The sequence below is a fragment of the Polypterus senegalus genome, chromosome 4 (genome assembly GCF_016835505.1).
Source record: "Polypterus senegalus isolate Bchr_013 chromosome 4, ASM1683550v1, whole genome shotgun sequence".
Classification (NCBI taxonomy): Eukaryota; Metazoa; Chordata; class Cladistia; order Polypteriformes; family Polypteridae; genus Polypterus; species Polypterus senegalus.
Genome location: NC_053157.1, coordinates 107860416 through 107881564, shown reverse-complemented (window position 1 = coordinate 107881564; position 21149 = coordinate 107860416). Strand labels below are relative to the sequence as shown.

General features: G+C 38.4%; 1 protein-coding gene across 1 annotated transcript in view; it reads right to left on the bottom strand.

Moving 5' to 3' along the window:
- Positions 1-2832: 2832 nt before the first annotated feature.
- The window catches only part of LOC120527565 (protein sel-1 homolog 3), a 69074-nt gene continuing 50757 nt past the window's right edge, over positions 2833-21149 (bottom strand). The window contains exons 17-25 of the mRNA XM_039751131.1: positions 20324-20451; positions 14769-14852; positions 14257-14347; positions 13949-14030; positions 13725-13834; positions 12892-13013; positions 10510-10624; positions 10338-10416; positions 2833-3351 (exon numbers count right to left, since the gene is read on the bottom strand). Coding sequence (XP_039607065.1) covers positions 3107-3351; positions 10338-10416; positions 10510-10624; positions 12892-13013; positions 13725-13834; positions 13949-14030; positions 14257-14347; positions 14769-14852; positions 20324-20451 — 1056 coding nt within the window. The 3' untranslated portion in view covers positions 2833-3106. The remainder of the gene's footprint in view (positions 3352-10337; positions 10417-10509; positions 10625-12891; positions 13014-13724; positions 13835-13948; positions 14031-14256; positions 14348-14768; positions 14853-20323; positions 20452-21149) is intronic.

The window sequence follows — 21149 nt, the reverse complement described above, 5'->3', positions numbered from 1 at the left end:
GGCAGCGTTCCCCCCTCCAAACACCCCGGCACTTGCCTGATCGGCATCCTCTCCGCGGCCTCCATGTCCCTCTCGATGATGGAGCCGCCGGCACCGCCTGCGCTCTCTCCGCCGGCCTCAGGGATTCCCTCTGCCGCTCCAGAGGGTGGCCAGCCGTACGCGTGCACCCAGCAACGCGTCTCACCGTGTTGGAGGAGGCAGCACCCAGCCGCTTAATCCTCCCTTCACTCTTGGACGCCTTGACGGTGTGCGACTCCGTATTAACCAACAGGAGCCCCTGTCCCGTCTGCGTCCCCTTCATATCGGAGGAATCGGCACCCAGCCCTTTATTCCTCCGTTCACTCTGGGACGCCATGACGGTTTGAGACTCCTTATGGAAAAGAAGACGCCTCTGTCCCGTCTGCGTCCCTATAGTGCGGCGCAAGACCGCAGCCGACTTCGAGGCGGGCGCTAGGACCCGGGGCACTTAGCAGCCCGTGTCCATTCAGCGTCCTCTCGGACTCCCCCCTCGCCGCGCATACAGCCCGCGGCGCCGCAACTCCTGTCGGAGGGCTGCTTACTCGGAACTGATCGTTAACATCACAGCCTTTTTCAACAGACCCTCCTGCATGCTGTACGGAGTCGGCTGTACTCACCGTCTCCGCCGTACCTCTCCGGCTGGAGATTCCAGCGTCGCGCCCGTCCGTTGTTGATCGAAACGTTTTCAGCGCCGCGAGCGCCTTCCTCTCCAGATCCAGCACCTCAGCCCGGAGGGCACGTAGCATCTGTAATACACGCTGCTCCACGGGCTGAAGGGACGCCTCCAGCTCCGCCAGAGCAGCCGGCAAAGACAGGAAGTTAACCGACGCGAGCCTACCTGTCTGTCAGCCTCCAACGCCGCCACTTCCTGTGGGCCTTTCTCCTCCGGCCCAATCGGGTCTCCCCCCTGCCCGTGATGGACATTCCTTGGTCCCGCCTCTCTGCAGTCATCGGCGGGCACACAAGACACACCGTCCAATCGCGTGCCTGTCAGGGGGAGGGACTTCTGGTCCGCGGCCATCTTGGCTCTCCTTCTGCGGCGGCGGCGTGCTTGCCGGCAGCCTTGCTGTTGCCGGCACCTTTTGAGCTGCAGCGTCTCCTCCTCCGCAGCCCTCGCGGCTGCCGCTGTGCTGCCGGAGCCCCGCAGACCGGCATGCGCCTGCCACTCACGTGGATCCGGGAAGCCCCTGTCTGCAACAAAGAAAACACGCCCGGCTCCCATGGGCCGGCTGCCGCTAGGCAGGGAACTCACCTCCCCGGACTCGTCAAACCGAGGACACCTCCTCGGCGTGGCCTTTCTTGACGCCATGCCGTCCCGGACGCCTCCAGCAACGGCGCGCTCGTTGGAGACCGCTGCACTCATTGTAGGCACGCCGCCCTCCCGCATCAGGGAATAACGGCCCTCCTGCGGACCCCTGGCGGTCCGTGGGGTTCCTTTACCCCGCGGTGCTGTGTGCACGCAGCCCCCGCGGTACGTGGGTGGGGTCCCCTGCTGCACCGGGCCGTCCACAACAATATTTTTTTTATCAGGTCTCCGCCTTGAAACAGGCGGAGCATCCTGCCGACTACGCCAGATGTGAACGCCACCCGGGCACAGACAGGCGGACATGTTGTTTTTCAACCACCACACGTTTATTACAGAGACTATTTACAATACTTATGGTCACAAAGACCCCCAAATAATGGTCACAAAGACCCAGTTCCGTGCACAAACCCCAAATCACCCAAAGTCCTGGCCACAATGCCTTTCTTCGGGCCGCCTCCACTCTCCACTGCTTCGTCCTCCTTCCACCCGACTCCAGCCTCGAATGAAGGGAGACGGCCCCTTTTATACAAGTCCCGGATGAGCACCAGGTGTTCCCGGCATTCCTCTCTTGGCCACGCCCCAGCGTGGCGGAAGTGCCGGCTGTCCTCCCGGCTGCTCTCCGGGCGCCGTCATTAATCTTCCCCCCAGCACTTCCTGGTGTGGCGGAAGTGCTGGGGCAACAAGTCCCCAAGGCACTGGGGTGCCTCCTGGCGGTGACCACGGGCCCCTACAGGGAAAGGCTTCCATGCCCTTGACCCGTGGCCCCCAAAGCAACCCGGAAGGCAAACCCCACGTGATCCAGGCAGGGCTCTGACCCTTTTCCGGTCCCTCCTGGCGTCCCGGCCGGGTCATGGCCCCTGGCATCCCTGACAACATACTTAGACAGATATTTCTATTGTCGAGTAGTTTGCAAACTGTTCTATTCAGGTATTGTCAAAACAAAATATTCCATTTGTTACCTTGAAAGCACAAATCTAACTGTTAAATTAACAGGCAATCACAAATTGCCATGATGCCACTTCAAAGAAGCCAAAGTAAGAAGAAGATCCAGAGGACAATTAAAGTCTACCTAACATGCTTGAATCACTGCCACTCTGTTGCGAATAAATCTGTGGTGCTCAGAAATTCTTTAAATGGCTGTCAGTAACAGACCTATTACTCCAATTTGCCTTTTAAATAAGTATGTCAATGGATGATAACACCTCTTTTGCACTTCACTTTGCTCTGCAGAGGTACCTGATTTTGACCACTTGTGCTTCTAATCTCTTTTAGATGTAGCTATGTCTCAGAGTATATCTATCTATGTGTTTCAATACCTTGGGATCTTACTTACAAATAAAGAAGATTTGATTGATGTGACCAAATTATTGATGTAGTGTCAACATTTATCAGCATCCCACACAAAATATGCAGAAAGTGAAAATTGTCTGGCAAAGCTTTTGAATTACTAGTCAATAAACATCTCTGATTGCACTTTACTTACATGATGAAGACTATGTTGCTGCTACTCAATAAACAGAACATATACATTTATTGGTTTGCTCTTTACAGTGACAAATATCTGTACAGCATAAACCGATTTGTACCGAGCAATAATGTCCATTGACTTACTGCATATATATTTGTATTGTTTAACCAAGGTCCATTGCTATGGATATTTTAATAACCAAAACAGAATTAGAAGTTGAATAATGACTGCTTTAGAGACCATCAGAAGTCTAAGACTAAAGAAAATAAACACACATAAACATGTAACATTAACCATCAAACTGTTTTTTTTTTTTACAACAAATAGATGATTGCTAGAATGTACATGCTACTCAAACAAACCCCTAGAAGCGTACAGGACCATTCAGCTACCTGATGATGTCTTAGCCAATGATTCACAGAATTTGCATGCTGAATACATCTTTGCTTCAGTAAATGAAACCAGTAGATTCTATAATCAGGCATGTGAACATGACGGGCTGATGAATTGTCTTCTTGGCTTTCTCCATTTCTTTGATCATTTTGCTCTCTTTGCAATTCTGTATTTGTTTGACAAGCCACATATGCAAAAACAAAAACAAAATGTTACATTAAAACTCATAAATAAAGGCAATTGCAATTAGACAGCAGTAATGAGCTAGTGAGACAGTTCTGCTCACCACAATACAAAAAAACAAAAAAAAAACAAAAACATAACAGCTCTTGAGGCTGGCTAGAGGGGAATTATAAAGTATAGCCTGTGACTAATGAACATGTCCTACTCTAAAAGGCTCATGGAATTAAACTTCTTAAGTTTTGTGTGGAGACCTAATCCTAGTCTTTAAAATTATAAAAGGCATCACTTAAGTTGACCCATCAGAATTCTTTGTACGTAAAGAATTAATCGCATCCACCAACGGCACCTGTGCACAAATAAGAAGAATGGCATTCAAGATGGAATTCAGGAAGTACTTTCTTGCCAGGATCTGGAAAAAGCTACTTGATCAACGCCGTTAAAGTGGAAACCTTGTCAACTTTTAAATAGTATGTTGAACAGATACTATGAAAATGTTGGCCTTTAAAAACCAACCAAGACTGGACAAATTGGTCTTCCCTTATTTTGAAAATTTACAATGTCTGCAACAGTACAAGGTGATATAGGGGCAAAAAAATCTAGTTTCTGAAAATCATACTTTTTGTATTTATTGGAATTACTTAAGGGCAGCTTGTGGCGCAGTGGTAGCGCTACTGCCTCGCAGTTAGGAGATCAGGTTTCGCTTCCTGTGTCCTCCCTGCGTAGAGTTTGCATGTTCTCCCCATGTCTGCGTGGGTTTCCTCTGGGTACTCCGGTTTCCTTCCACAGTCCATACAGGTTAGGTGCATTGGCGATCCTAAATTGTCTCTAGTGTGTGCTTGGTGTGTGGGTGTGCCCTGCCCAGGGTTTGTTTCCTGCCTTGTGCCCTGTGTTGGCTGGGATTGGATAGGATATGACGGGTTGGATAATGGATGGATGGATGGAATTACTTATGAATGCTTTGAAATCACTTTAGAATTTTTTGCCAGGTGCCTCCTGACTAACCGGTATGAGAAAACCCTCAAATATGATGCATTGCTTGACCTGTCTTGAGGTCTAGTTCTGGAAGACATCAAGCTTTTTGGCATTGCCCCGATTTCTGGCCTTCATTTTTGAACCATATTTTGTGCATGAAATCACACACTTATGATAGTGTAAACCAATAGATGTCTTTAACAAAGATGTTCAGGGCTTGAAGTTTTGCATGCCAGGTCAAGCAACCCCAAGTATTCACCCCATATAATGGTATCTGAGGGATCAAAGTTACTTCCTTTCTCAAATCTTCAAAAAATAGGGGAACAGGTGATATAGGCATGTGGAGTGTAGTTATATAACAACTCAAGGTTGCTGATCACAAAGAGGATAATATGTTTGATATTTGATTCTTTACATGTAGTCCTAGTCTTCTATGAACCACTCTCAGAAGGTTAAAAATGACAAAGTTCAAAAACAAGTATGTGGGGTATTCTTTTAGTGTATTTCAAGGTTGGTGGTTATGAATATGATTTTATTTTTGATCGCTTATTAGGGATCTAGTCCTCTTTGGACCACTATCAGAGGGTGAAAAATTACAGATGTCGATTACAATTGAGAATATTTAGACTTTAAAAATTTAAACTGAAGCACACATTTTAATATTTCAAATATTTGATGCAACTGTTCTTGTTTATTATGTTCTTCTAACCCATGAAGTAATTCATTACATTTTTAAGAACACCTAAAATTTGGACGGTTTATGCTAATTCAGACTGCCTTCTTTGTCTCATCAATGTATTATTACACTACACTTAAAGTATATTCTCAAAAGCACATACATAGTTTAAAATTAATAGAAGAATTTGTTCATAAATCAAAAACACCAGCATTTTTAAATCAGATTATAATAATTCATTTGTTAACTGATCAGACTGATATAAAAACAATTACATGGAGGACAACTCTGTTACAACTTTAACTATATCCAATCATTTAACATCTTTCTGACAGAGTAGCTCATGCACTGAAGTGTTGAACTTCAGTGGAACAACTCATTTTTATTGTTAGCAATTGCTGCATTAAGGATATTTTTATATGACTAAATTTTCAAAAAAGGGCAACTATGGATTTTTGACAAAGTCAGACTAAAATAAAAAAAGAACAAAACAGAACACAAAATCAGAATGAAGACTAATAAATAAAGAGCCAGACACTGAAACAGTACATTTCCTAGACTTAACTCACTGAGCGGTGGCTTTAAATGGAGACACAGTGATGAGAACTGCCTCTACACTCACTGTTTTTCAGTAAGCTAGACCACAGCAGCAAACAACTTCAGTGCTCTGACCCATCTCTGCATGACAGATGCTGTCACTTATATCATCTTATGTAGTTGTTTTCTGTTATTTTCTGAAAAGACTCTCTCTGGACTAACCCAGTATAAATGCTCTGTGTATGAATCTAAATTGCATATTTTTAAAGAACAGGAGCTGTATCTTTTGATTGAATATAAGAAGAAAATAATAATGTAAATTATTTTGTTGTTTATCCATGAATATGTCTCTTTCCTGTCAGGTTTATAGCACTTAAATACACTACACTACTTTCTTGCTGTGTGAGTCTTCTACAAAGTTTTATATAATTTTGTTCACTTCAATTCATAAAAATATTTTAAAAAGAAAAATTTTAGCAAAATTACAAAAGTGCAGTGCTGTTAAGTACTTAATCCGTCTAGGGTGATTTGTCTTATGAAGACAGAATTATAGCACGAGAAGTCTAACAAAGGTTTCTTACTTTATCATGCTTCACAGGCTGTGACTAGAGTGACATTGTCATTTACATTCATTTATAAAAGAAGAGCAAGCATGAGTGGGCCCTACAATGGGATGGCACTCCATCTAGGGTTGATTTCTGCCTTGTGGCTCCAGCCTTCATGGCCCTGAAATAGTTATAGTGGGTAGAGAAAATGGATAGATGTACAATTAAATTATTTACAATGCAAAAAATTACTTCCCATTCCAGAAATTAATCTAAGTCTAATTGTAATTTTGCTGACTTATGAATTCCTAGAGAGAGTGAATGAGTGTGAATTTTGAATGAATGAAGGATGCTTTGCATTTATATTTTTAACAGCTAGTTCACTCCAAATACTTCTTCATAGTGAGAAATGCTTGAAACCAAACCGGATTCCATAGTTATTACACTAATGTGAAGAGATGCAGGGTAGTACATACAGATTTCTCAATTCCAAAGGTGCTCATGTATTTTAAATTTATTGGTAGTATGAAGGCATAGTAGATTTTGGTATATCCGTAAAATTCCAGGACACTAGGCCTAAAAACTAATCTAGTCCCTGCCTGTGAAGTGTCTTCAGTTGTTTTCATCGTCATCAGTAATTCTGGTTTTCAGCTAATTTCCCAAACAATGTACAGATTAGACTACCAGGTGACTATAAGGTGGCCTAGAAATGAAAGACTGTGTGTTTGTGCATGAAACTGCACAGTAGTAGAAGGAAGCTCTGTTCAGGTTTGATTCCTACTTTGCATCTATTGTTCCTTATACAGAATATGGCCACCATCAATTGCAAGCTGTCTGGATGAACGGAAGAGTTTGCCCGAGTTTACATCACCATACAGTATTGACTTGGATGTGGTTTTCTAGAGATTTGAGCATTCTGACTAAACTCTGGTTGAAGTTACTTTGGTTTGTTTGTTTTAGTTTGTTTGGTTTAAACAAGATGCATTCTTCATATTAAAACAAAAAAAAAAAAACATCTGTCATAATAATTAAATCAATATATCCTTTGTTGCATAATTTAATCATGCCTCTCTTGGATTCAAGGTGACATAGAGGATAACATGCTCACTTCATTGTGCTCAGAACCATCAGTGTAGGTAAGTTTGTACACAGGAGTGATTAAACAGTTTTATTTTCAGCCTTACATTGTCATTGTTTTCTAGTTTGTTGTTTCTGTGCCTTCTCAATGTGATGTGCAACATAATAGCCACCAACGGAAGGTTTGGGTAGAAGAGTTTTTCCAGTAATCAATACAGTCATCTTCAGTAGTTAAGAAGTTCTTTCATACCCTTCTTGTGACCTTTATCATTCAACTGTCAAATTCCTGAAATGTTCTGAAAGCACGTTGTTGTCAGGTTAACTTATGTTCCAGAAACTGTAGGTAAACTTTTCTGCAATGATGTAAATCACATTGCAACCAGGATTTGGCCAAGATAATGTTATGTGTATAAAAGTTTTGTCAAAAGTAAAGGGAGTGGACTATATGTCTTGCAACCTATTGTATCCTTTCTGCTGGTGTATTCTCACTATTACCAGTGTATGGTCTTAGCTTTACATTTTCACTAAAGATAATCAGTTTAAAATGTATGTGCATTAAATTAAATCAAAATATTTGACATAATACAGGGAGATTCTAATGGGCGGGGCCCCAAGCTATGATGTGTTACCCACATAAAAATGAAACGATAGAAGCGAAATAAATACAGTGAATACCTTAAAAGATGTGTAAATAATCCAATCACATTTGGTGATGAAAACGGTCACCTTTTTCTTGCAAACACAGATCGGCACTACATATTGGCAAAGGTATCCACAAGCATTGTAGGGGCGATGGCAGCAATTTCCTGTTCAATGCTTCACTGTAACTGTTCCACTGTACGAGGCTTGTTCTTGCACTATTCTTCTTTCAGTGATCCCGAAAGGAAGAAAATCCAAAGGTGACAAGTTCGGCGAACGAGGTGGCCATAGTCCCTTGGAAATGACCCAATTGCCAAAAAACGAATCAGTTTCTGCCATGCTGTGACCTGACGTGTGACCCAGCTTGCTGGAAATAACCTTCACTGACCTCACGGCCATACAGTTCATTCTCAAAGTCAAAAAGAGCGCCATGACTCACTTGTTTGTACATTTATTCAGGATTATTTATTTTGTTTGGATTGCTTTATTATTAAAGGAGTAATACATCATTACTTGGGGCTCCGACCATTAGAATCACCCTGTATATAATGCTACTGAATGTGCACACAACTAGGACTTCTCACTTGAAAAAATCTATTAGGAACTTTCACAAATGGCCTTGTTTAGCTTATTAATAAAATACTGCAAAATATACTGCTCAAAAGAATTAAAGGAACACTTTTTAATCAGAGTATAACATAAAGTCAATGAAACTTATGGGATATTAATCTGGTCAGTTAAGTAGCAGAGGGGGTTGTTAATCAGTTTCAGCTGCTGTGGTGTTAATGAAACTAACAACAGATGCACTAGAGGGGCAACAATAAGATGACCCCCAAAACAGGAATGGTTTAACAGGTGGAGGCCACTGACATTTTTCCCTCCTCATCTTTTCTGACTGTTTCTTCACATTTGGCTACAGTCAGTGTCACTACTGGTAGCATGAGGCGATACCTGGACCCTACAGAGGTTGCACAGGTAGTCCAACTTCTCCAGGATGGCACATCAATACGTGTCATTGCCAGAAGGTTTGCTGTGTCTCCCTGCACAGTCTCAAGGGCATGGAGGAGATTCTAGGAGACAAGCAGTTACTCTAGGAGAGCTGGAGAGGGCCATAGAAGGTCCATAACCCATCAGCAGGACCAGTATCTGCTCCTTTGGGCAAGGAGGAACAGGATGAGCACTGCCAGAGCTCTACAAAATGACCTCCAGCAGGCCACTGGTGTGAATGTCTCTGAACAAACAACCAGAAAGACTTCATGAGGGTGACCCAAGGGCCCCATGTCCTCTAATGGGCCCTGAGCTCACTGCCCAGCAGCATGCAGCTTGATTGGCATTCGCCATAGAATACCAGAATTGGCAGATGCACCACTGGTGGCCTGTGCTTTTTACAGATGAGAGGAGGTTCACCCTGAGCACGTGACAGAAGTGAAAGGGTCTGGAGAAGCCATGGAGAACATTATGCTGCCTGTAACATCATTCAGCATGAGCAGTTTGGTGGTGGGTTAATGATTGTCTGGGGAGGCATATCCATGGAGGGTCACACAGACCGCTACAGGCTTGACAAAGGCACCTTGGCTGCCATTAGGTATCAGGATGAAATCCTTGGACCCATTGTCAGACCCTATGCTGCTACAGTGGCTCCTGGTGCACGACAATTCCTGGCCACATGTGGTGAGAGTATGCAGGCAGTTCCTGGAGGATGAAGGAATTGATACCATTGACTGGCCACCACACTTTCCTGACCTAAATCCAATAGAACACCTCTGGGACATTATGTTTTGGTCCATCCAATGCCACCAGGTTGCACCTCAGACTGTCCAGGAGCTCAGTGATGCCCTGGTCCAGATCTGGGAGGAGATTCCCCACAACACCATCTGTCATCTCATTAGAAGCATGCACAGATGTTGTCAGGCATGTATAAAAGAACACAGGGGCCATACGAAGTGCTGTGTACAATTTTGAGTTGCTGCAATTAAATTTTGGCAAAATGGACTAGCCTGCCACATAATTTTTTCACTCTGATTTTTGGGGCGTCTTTGAATTCAGGGCTCTGTAGGTTGATCATTTTCATTTCCATCAAACGATGTGGCATCCTTTCGTTCCTAACACATTACCCAGTCTATATCAGTATAGATATCCAGGAGGATTTCTTTTTTCCCATTGAGATCCGATGTGTTTTCAAAGTGTTCCTTTAATTTTTTTGAGCAGTTTAGTTAGCTATCATGTTTCAAAATACTGTTATGAAAGTGCAAGTGAAGAAGACAATTTTATTTGAGTTCCACGAAGTGAATGCTCATTTAATTCTCATTTGTATTGAAAAGATTTCGAAAAAAATTGGAGTATTTGGCACTGTTATATTTTGAAAGAAGGATGGAGGGATATATTTAATATATATTTGGCCATGTTTAATAATTGAAGTAAAAGATGTGTAGGTAAAGTTAACTGTCAGAACATTGGTATGATTTTTTTTAGATGATTAAGCTCTGCTGTGAGAACATTGTGAGTTAAACAAAAAAAACTTACGTGCAGGTGGTTCATAACTGACATTTTGCACCAGAATGGTAATAAAAGATACCAAGCTAACAGTTCCAATAATGTATACCTGCAAAATATAAAAAAATGAATGAAAGAATGAATACATTTGAAAAAAATATCCAAAATACATTTGGATATTTTAAGTTTTTAAAAATGTTACCAGAGGAATATGTAGGTGGTTGCTGAGAATCCTTTTCCAAACAATCTGCAGTTGGACACGCAAGAAAGACATTGAACATGGGGACAACATCTCTTCAGGTTCATAGTTTATACACCTGAAATCATAAAAATATACAGAATATATTTGCTGTAATCATAAACTTTACTTTTTTGTAATTTAGCAATTAGCAAGGCTCTCCGCCATGCCACTATTTAGTCTATTACTTTTCTTTGTCTTGAACGAGAAGTTCTGAATGAGCTAGGATCAGACTTATAACACAATACACTGAAGCTTCTAAATTTGACACATGAAAAATGTTATCCTGCACAATACACATTTGCATAATAAGTATATTATGTATCTCTCTATATTTTTGTTGGGTTTTATTAATCTAATTACAGCACTTATTAAAATTTCTTTTTTTTTTTTTAAGATAACATATACTCTGTGACTTTCAAATAAATTAATTGGATACCCCTGTCAAGACAGATAGGATTGGCAGTCTGTAAATATGACAACTTTTTTATCTATTGTGAAAACCATGAGATGTTTTCTATAGCCCAGAATGCAGAAGTTGCTATGTATTAAACTATGCATTATGCTTCAACTGTCACATTATAACAACTGTTTACTACACGATGCCTCTTTTTCTGGTTTGGTCCCTCAACTTAAATTATTGTAAGTTCTTCTTAAAATGAGGACTTTTACCAGCCTTTCAAAGTATAAGGTGTAGAGGGAGTTCCCCAGCATTAGCATTAGACATAACACTCATCAGGTCAGTATGATTAGATGTCACCGCAGGCTGGGTCACCCAGTCTGGAAAGACACTATTAGAGTTTGGTCCAGGCTTAAGTGAGAATGGAAGACCTTCTCAAACAGTTGCAATTGGCATGATTTAAACAATGATCCAACTGTTTTTTTTCTGTTGAGACAAGAAGTAATGATGTGACAAGTATAGATTTTAAATAACCTTCTAGGAGATGCCCAGCTTTCTTTTACAGGTACAATAAGCTTTACTAAACACACTGTCATGTTGCATTATTTGTCTGGTTGTATGACATATGGCAACTGGAAGGCAGTAGCCTAATAAGTATAGGTTTATATATATTTTTTAATTTCTAAAGGAAAATGCCTAATGTTTTATAATCAGACTTCACCGTAATGTTTACTAATACAATGTTTTATTCTCTTACACACGAGCTAGTAATTCCCTTTTTGATTCTAGCATATTTTTTCTGGGTGGGCAATGACTTCTCCTCATAAGGCACTCATGTACATAGACAATGACAATATGACACAACTATAATGTGTTATACGAGTATGAGGCAAATATTATTTTGAAGTGCATTGTCTATAGCACCTTACAGCTACAGTATATTTTGGCTTACTAGAAAAATATATCTTATGAAGCATTAATCAAGTGTGTAGAGTTCTGATCCATGGATTCTTTTCATCACCAGAAAATAATTACCATGGGCATCCTTTTATAATTTCACACTTCAGCTTTTTAATGATGCAAACCTTAAGCACTCATCCATATCTTGCAAATGCATGTTTGATCAAAATATTATTTTCTCTTTTTAAAGATACCATTAATTAATTGAAAACATACTGTGAATTAAAGTCTTAAAACATGTTAAGTTCACTAACTTAAAATGTCAAGTCAGAGTGAACATGCATGTATATGTATCCAGTGATGGACTTGCATCTATCCAGGTTTGTTTCCTGCCTTGAAACCAGTGTTGCTGAGGCTCCATGATCTTAAATCAGATTAAGCATGTTTGAGAAAATCTGTTTGTATTTGTTCATTAAGATCACAAACTTGGGACTAGACTGTCGCAAGCTTGCATGATTAATTTCAGAACATGTTCCTTCTTAACTGCACCTACAATAAAATGTTTTAACGCAATGTAAAATGCTCTGAATTACAAATTAAAACTAACCTTCCTGTTTTTATTTTCCATGATTAAGTGCAATTCCTATTTTCAGCCTCAAAGATGACGTGATGATTATTTAAATGCAAAGTCCACATAAGTGAGTAATGACATTCCATGTGACACAGCAGTTTAAAACAACCTTAGGTCTTTTTGAAGAAGCATATGAGTACCTTAGTCAGTCCAACTCAAATCCTAGAATTTAAACTACTGAGGTGCTGTATCACTGTTTTTATAATATTAATTTTCTGTTGTGTGGACTAAAGCAGCATTAAATAAGTTTCTATCAACAACAATCATTTTTCATTGTGTTTCTGTGTACATTTTGGTAATAAATAAATACATGGACTATACAGTACATTTTATTCCTGTCACACCTACAAAAAAATGCTTCAAATTGTAAAACTGTATAATTTTGTAAGATTTATGATGCAAAACCAAAATTTACCTTTCATAAAATTTAAGGATAAGAGAGATGTTACTCTGCCCTTTTTCGATGTTCAAAAATTTCAAAGCCTTAGGAGGAATATGATGACCTTCTTCAAGCAGCTGGGCTAGATTAAAATATCCCTACAAATTGGAAAGAATTTTAAAAGAAAAGACTTAAATAAATTACATTGCAAAAGCAAATACAGCATGTTATATTATACAATTCATTACATGAACTAAACCATTAACAATTTCAGAGGACATGGATAAAATCATAATAACAGACAGAACACAGATTATTCTTTAAGATAAGTAAAACATTAAATTTAAATATACTTTTGCTGTATCTTACAGTTTATTAATAATCCCTGACTACATGTGTGTAAGACTCATTTTAAATACTGATGCAATAAAGTAATCAATATCATTATTGACATCAAGTTAAATATTTGCCTATAATATTCACTGACTAAAGTGACAAATATATGTTAAATTAAAAACAACTTTCCATTATAACTTTAAAGTTCCAGTGGGGTAGAAGGTTGCAAAGACAAAATTCAAAGTAAATAGTTGTATGAAGGTATAGAAATCCCCAGACAAAGGATCTAAATCAAAGATCTTGTCATTCCTCACACTATGATCAGAAGAGACAAAAAATAAAACATAGCAGGCAGGATCCCCATTTAAGGTAGATTAAAACATAGAATATTATTGTTGTTATTGCATTATTCTAACCTTCTAAGAAATAACATTTAAATATTACACTTTAGAAAACTAGTTTAGTTACACTTTTGTATTAGAAAAAAATCCTACAATATAAACATCTTTATATTCATTTCATATTGTACATACTTGTGGATCTCTTCTTAGGGCAGCATTTATGTACATTGCCATTGAGAGATGAATATCTTTTGTTTGATTTTTATGTCCATAATAATAAAAGTCTCCCATTTTTAAAAAAGCTGTAAAGTTAAAATATTCCATGATTAGTTATATATTTCACATATTTTCAAGTAGGAACTTACTAAATGTGAATTGTATGTTATGTTTTATAGGAAACAAGACTGGCTACTAACCTAAAGTTGATGGAAAAAACTGAGCAACCGAAAAATTGTAGTACCTCCACTCACAATCTCCACTTGTAATGTTCATCAAATCCTATAAAAATACAATCTATTCAGTTTGTAAAACATTTATTTTATCCTTTTCATGTTATTAAGGATGCAAAACAACATATTAGAGAATCAGTGTTTTGGTACAAAGCTTGCGTTTTCACACCTTTTACTTAAAATACTTTTAAAAAAATCTTATTTATAGGTCTGCACAGCTAAATACTATATTTCCAAAACAGAAACTCATTATTATGCCATGTTACGAGTCTTACTGGCATTTGTTCACAAAGGTAAGCAACATTGAACTGTGCCACTTCCATTCCGGCTTCTGCAACCAAAAGATAGTTCAGGAGAGACTCTGACCTGCATAAATTGAAATGTGAAAAATATTTAGAATGATATTTTCTACAGTTCTACACATTATCACATGGTGAATAACATCAAAAACCAAGGTACGGTAAATGGACTTTGAGTAAAGAGAACTAGTCTCACACCTTCTGGCCAATGCTATGAAGGCCAGTGTCTTTGGTGTTGAACTACTCCTCTACTGATTACATGCTATGGGAAAATACCCATTGTGTTGTTGAAGATATCTCTGAAGCTAAGGTATCTCTTTGGCTGATAAAACTTTAACTAAGGTCATGAGTCAGTAGCATTTGGCAGCAAAAAATACTCGCAATTCTCAAATGATAAAAAGTGGACAAACTAAAAACATTAATCTATATTAAATCATGGAAGAAAATATTAATTGTTCAATGTGGATTTTATTTTTTTTAAGACTTACCAAGATCCCTCTAAGTACGAATTTAATGCTTGTCTGGTAATGAACCCTAAATAGCCATTATCTTCTGATATCTGCTTTGTTAATCTGAAATTAAAAACCAAAGAAACACACAAAAATTAGAAAGTTCTATACATATTGGCAAAGGTAGATAATAGTTATAAACATTTTTTTCAAAAACTTCAAAATACTATTTGAAACATTTTTAAAATTCAATTGCACAGCTTGCACACTATTAGATAAAAGTGTACTGTGGAGGGAAAACTCCATGGATTTGAGTGTGAACTAACAATGTACCAAAACGTATAATTTTTAAGTGTGTAAGAAATCATCTTTTAGCGGAGGATTGAACATACATATTTATGTGTAATTAATATCAAAACTACCAATAAAGACATTAATATGGCCAGAACATGTCTCCAAACTGTCTGTGGCATGAGAAATGAAATAATGCTAAATTCAGAGAGAAAACAAAATTATGGCTTTCTTAAAAATAAACCATAAAAAACACACAGTCATGAAACATTTTCCTTCTTACTTGCTGCCTCTCTTTTTTATCTTGTGAATGCTTAGATTTCTCCAAGCTAGCCATTGTCCAACGCACCTCCCTTCTACTCTAGACTACTGATGCTCTGGCGTGGGGATGTTTTTAACCCCATCCTAGCATTACCTCTGTGCCAAACTCCACAATCATTTCACTGTCAGGTACAAAATATTCTGCACAAACTAGGGGACATCATCATCTTCTGGCTTCTAAAGGAACTATAATTCTTATCATTAAATGACATTTGCATGTACGTGCCTGGGCTGGCTTGTCTGTATTTTGGGAAACAATGTCTCTTACATCCCATTTGGGATCTCAAGGACACCATGTGTTGGCCGAAAGGATAGTACATGCAGTCACAATCCCAGACCACTTCTTCAGTTAATTATGCTCATAAAAATACATGCATTACCTCTTGTATTAGACTGGGTAAGCTTCCAGTTACAAACTCTTATGATAGAAGAAAAAAAAAAAAAAAAAAAAAAAAAACAAATGCTGAGAATTTTATTTAAAGTGCAAAAAAAACTAAGATAGAATAGAACAAAGCAGTTTTCTGTTTCTAGCACTATGCATTTGTGGAATTAGTTTTTTCAGTTAACCAGTCATTTACTATTCAAATTATAGGTTTAGAACTTCTCTTAAATGAGACATCAAGTTTACACATACGCATGTTTTTGTGTGCATGCACATAATTAAGGCCATAGCATGTAAAAGGAAGGGTCTAAGATTACATTGAAGTGCAAAGATATACTGTACTTTGCCAAATACTGACTATTAGAGGCATGCATGATGTTATAGCTCTCCTTTAGCTTCTGCTGAGCTTTTTATTTTTTTCATTTATTTTTTATAATTTGTTCTTCTGTTATCTTTAAAGTGTAACTCTCTTATAACACTTATCTATAAATTTTGTCAGAAAACTCAGGCTTTTCCTGGGCTTTGATTTTTTTATTTTTACACCATTCACATTTTTTTCAGTCCCACATTAATGTTTCAGATGATACATGTTTACTATTACACAGCATGCTCGCAAGTGGTATGTAAACACTTGTACATGAATTCATTTAATACTTGCTCACTGCTGGTGAAATGCATCTGATCGCTTGCTTCACGTGACTGTTGATATTTTGAAGTGTAAATGCTCCAGTTGCAAAGTAAGCACCTTTGAGAATTCATGTACAATAGGTAAAAAAATAATATCATTCTCTTTAAGAGGAGACAGACAGATTTCAAGAAGGTGTTGTATGAAAAGTGTGATGCACTAAGTGTATAGGCCAGAAAAAAGGATGATGTTGAGCCATGATAAAACAAATGAAAAGTGTTATTTATAAGCAATTACCATACTTATGTTGGCAATTATTTTAGATAATGGATGTACACGACAAGTGGAAAATTACAGCCATCATTCTTTATCCAACTTTATCTTATGTTTTGCTATAACAGTTCTCGTATACCATTAAGTAAAATTCGCTGTGAGATGAGTCCACTGTACTGTTTAAGAGTTTTTCAGTGATATTTGTTAAAAATAGTTAGGATATTTCGATAGGCTGTAATGCATTATTAACTTTCCTATTTGAAAATGGAAAATTGTTTTCAATGCTTTATTTTTCATTTTCAACCCATTTTCTGAAACATTTTAATTGGAATGATGAGGTCACCCAATCCCTGGGAACCTATTCTAATTCCTGCCAAGCATTTCCTCAGGCATGCCCTGTTTTTGTCTCTTGGACCTCTCCCAGTGGGCCATGCTTGAAACACCCTTCGCATGGGATTCACCCAGGAGGAATCCTACTGTACCTAAATATCTAAACCATCTCAACTAGCTACTGTTAACCAGAGAAACAGCTATAGTATTCTACTCGGAGATTCTCTCATATAGCCAAGCCACTCACCTTTTCACAGACAAGGAGCCCAGAAATGTTGCACAGTAAGATCCACTTAAACTAGTAATCTTTTTGTTTAAGTGGCTACCCAGAGCTTGAGACCATAGGTGAGGATGAGGTTTGCAGACTGTACAATATATGTATGTTTTTCCAAGGATTTATTTGGAAGAGACATTAGACAAGTAGTGCTAATTCCTATTCCAACTGCATTACTTGATTCCTGTGTGCACCATAGATGACAATGATGATGAGGACAAGCAGAAGGCATCAAACAGCAGAGCAACCCATAGCTTCTAAAACTGGATGCTCTCAAAATCTTGGGCGCACCCTGACATCCTGACCACAAGAATCATGAACAAAGGAGGAGACAGGACACCCATATTGTAGCATTAGGTAGCCAAACACAGTACTGGAATCAAATTACATGCTGCTGCTTCCTTGGAACATATTGCTGTGGCACCTTGAACAAATTCCTTGAAAAAGATGATCACATCCTTTTCCCAAAACACACAAAGAGCATGAAAAAGAGTATTAGCAAACTCCCTCCCATGACCTCTTAAGTATATATGCAAACACAATGTTTTTAATATTCTTCTATTCAGATTGTTGATCCAGCAAAATTCTTTCAATTAAATAGTGACTTCATACACTTAAGCACACTGGCAGAAAGTATGGGGAAGTGCATTTAAGATGGAAACCAGAAAGTACTTCATCACACAAAGGTTGGTGGGAAGCTAGATGGTATACAGGGACAAATCAGATAACCAAATAAAGTTGATGGCCTCCTCTTATCATCAAGGTTCTTGCATAACAAGGCTATTGTTACTATGAAATTAGATTTTCAGTCACCATTTACCTAGGAATTTTTGTTGTCAGGTTTAAGAAAATCATTAATAGGGGTTAGACTATAAATCTCAGGGCAGCAAGGTTGGTATTGTTTTACAAAATGCTAACCTCCAATGTTCAAGAAATATTTACAAGTTTATTTGTAATTCAGACTTGCTTAAAGATGTTGGTATTAATTCAAAGAAACTGCTTTGTTGCTCTTTTATGACGGTAGCCTACAAAAAACTGAGTTTCACATTTTGACTTGTTCGTCTATTGCATGAACTTAATTTAAAGTACTGTATACTTTTTAGACTGCAGCACATTAGTTTTATCTGACAAGCTGCTTAAGAAGAGCAAAAGCTGAGGCCAAGTATTCCAATTAGATGGCTTAAGAAGTTATACTTTAATTCAAGGAGTAAAGAGAATACATGAAATATAGTCAAAAATTGCCATTTTGTGTAGCTCTAATTATTTCTGGAATTTTTCTACCTCATCATTAACCCATCAACCGAAAGTGACCCACCCACAAGGCTAAGGGTAAAGCCCTGCTAGTATAATGCAACCTATATAACTTATAACTAAAATCTCTCTATTATCCAACCCGCTATATCCTAACTACAGGGTCACGGGGGTCTGCTGGAGCCAATCCCAGCTAACACAGGAAGCAAGGCAGGAAACAAACCCCGGGCAGGGTGCCAGCCCACCACAGCTTATAACTAAAATGAATTATTTTTTGCCGAAACCTTTATAATTAGCTATCCAACCTCTAATCTCACAGGCTTTATGTAATGTTGAAACTTCAGCAAACAATAGTTTGATGGGGTTGATTTTTGTGCAGTATTGCACTGTAGTAAATGCCAACAATGGAAAAAGAGAACCAATGGGAAAGACTCAACTGCCAAAGAAGAGAGTCAGAGAAAAGAAAGAGAAAACATGTTCTGAGAGGGCTCTATGGCACTATGAAGTAGGTAAGTCACTAAGGTGGTGGATAGAATGGAAACCTGTATTGGCAGGCCCAGAGAGGAAGTTTATTGTGTTTTTTAACCATGCATATTTATTACTTTGTGTTCCTCTTTTGTTCATCCTTTCCCTGGGTTTATTTAATGTAATTACAGTAATGCAATGCTTTGGCATATTTTAGTTTTCTTTGTGTTATTCTATGGATGACTGGTAGATGAGAATCACTTGGTACCGTTCCTCAGAACCCCTTTCCATTCCCAAGATACTACGTTTATGATATGCGCTATCAATCCTTAGATTGGCAGCAAAAAGAAAAATAAAGAAAGAAAGAAAGAAATGATCTGGAGAGGGAGTGACCAACACTACTTTCCTAGTAACCACACAAGTCCAGAGCAAACCAACAGAAACAGAATGATGACTGAAATAAAATTATTGTGAACAAATAAATCGGCTTTTTACATCAACTGCACGCTGCAGCACACACCTCACACTGACGGAATACAATATAAGACACTCCACTGAAAAAACATGAATACACAGATAACAATTATGTTAAAGGATTACCTGAGTATCTAGTCCCTTGAATGTCCATCCATAGAAATACTGTCTTTTTTCCTTATTATTTGTTAATGCATAGGTTATACTGAGCCATATCTTAAAACTGGAAAACCTCCTCAAGCAGGCATGTCAGGCCCTCTCCTATGTTTTCCATAAAAGGGTAAAATGATCGTCTATGTCATCTTGCCTTCCATGAATTAACCCATGTTCACCCGACTCCTGCTGTAGGCAGTGAAGTTTTCCCTGTAATATCAACAACTTTCCTCTGCTGCTGTTTCTTGACTCTCTTCTGCCCTCTCCTTTGCCATTGCACCTTGAATTTTTTAGGTATGGTCAGCCCCCCTTTTAGATTTTATTGGCCCTCTGAGTCAGGTGCACATTTCCAGGTAATTCATAGGTTCCTAATACCTATTCAGATTTTTTTTTTTTTTAACTATAATGATGAAAATGTACAACCCAACAATGACACCAGCATTACATTAAAGTTGTTACAACATGATATAGCAATACCTTTTAAGCACCAGAGTGCAATTAAACTGCTGAAATAAGTGGCAGGAGGTGAACATTGACACTATATCTATCCATCCATTATCCAACCCGCTACATTCTAACTACAGGGTTACGGGGGTCTGCTGGAGCCAATCCCAGCCAACACAGGGCGCAAGGCAGGAAACAAACTCCGGGCAGGGCGCCAACCCATCGCATCATTGACACTATATAAACATTTCAAATAAATCAGTGTGCCATAGCATAATAATTAAAAAAATCTAAACACAATAAATTCTTACTGGATGGCAAGCCGAGAATCCCTTTTTGCAGAGCTGAGTTTCCCTGTGGCATAGAAGAAAGAACATTCCATTGCTGCATCTACCTGGCCAGCAGAAGCAGCTGTCAGGAAGTGCTGAAAAGCAGCAGTCTAGAAATAAAAATAATAAATATTTTACATATAGTTATCCATTAAACATAAAATGTTGTGGTAAACACAATTGTCATGGCCTGATTCTCTATAATGCTGTTTTCTGCTATTTGAGATTATGTTTCAGAAGCAAGTCCCTAGTCAGGCTTGAAGCTGACTTTTACTTATATTATAGAACTCTTGTTTTGTTATAATACTTTGAGTTCTATTTCATTTCTAAACTTTGGTACTTACTAATCAGTGTGCTAACATTTCCTCTCACATGATTGTCACTTAACATTCATCCACCCCTTCAACCTTTTGTAAAATGAATTGTGTTGTATAGCTATACTTTTAAATGAATACAGTTATCATTCAATAACCCATTAGAACAAAGTAAAAACACATTTTGAGAAATCTGTGCAAATGTATTAAAAATCAAAAAGGAAATCTCTCATTTATATAAGTATTTAAACCCTGCTACGCTCAATGGCCACATTATTAGGTATATTGCTAAATTCAAGGTATATTGGTATATTAGGTATACTGTTCATTAACTCCAGGATTAATAAAGTATCTATCTATCTATTTATCTATCTAATAGCTCCCAAATAAGTAAGCATTTGGAAGCAACACTTTATGGCATCAATATATGATCAAAGCGTTTACTTATTGTTCAACCAAACAATAGAATGGGCAAGGCAGGCAAAGATGATATT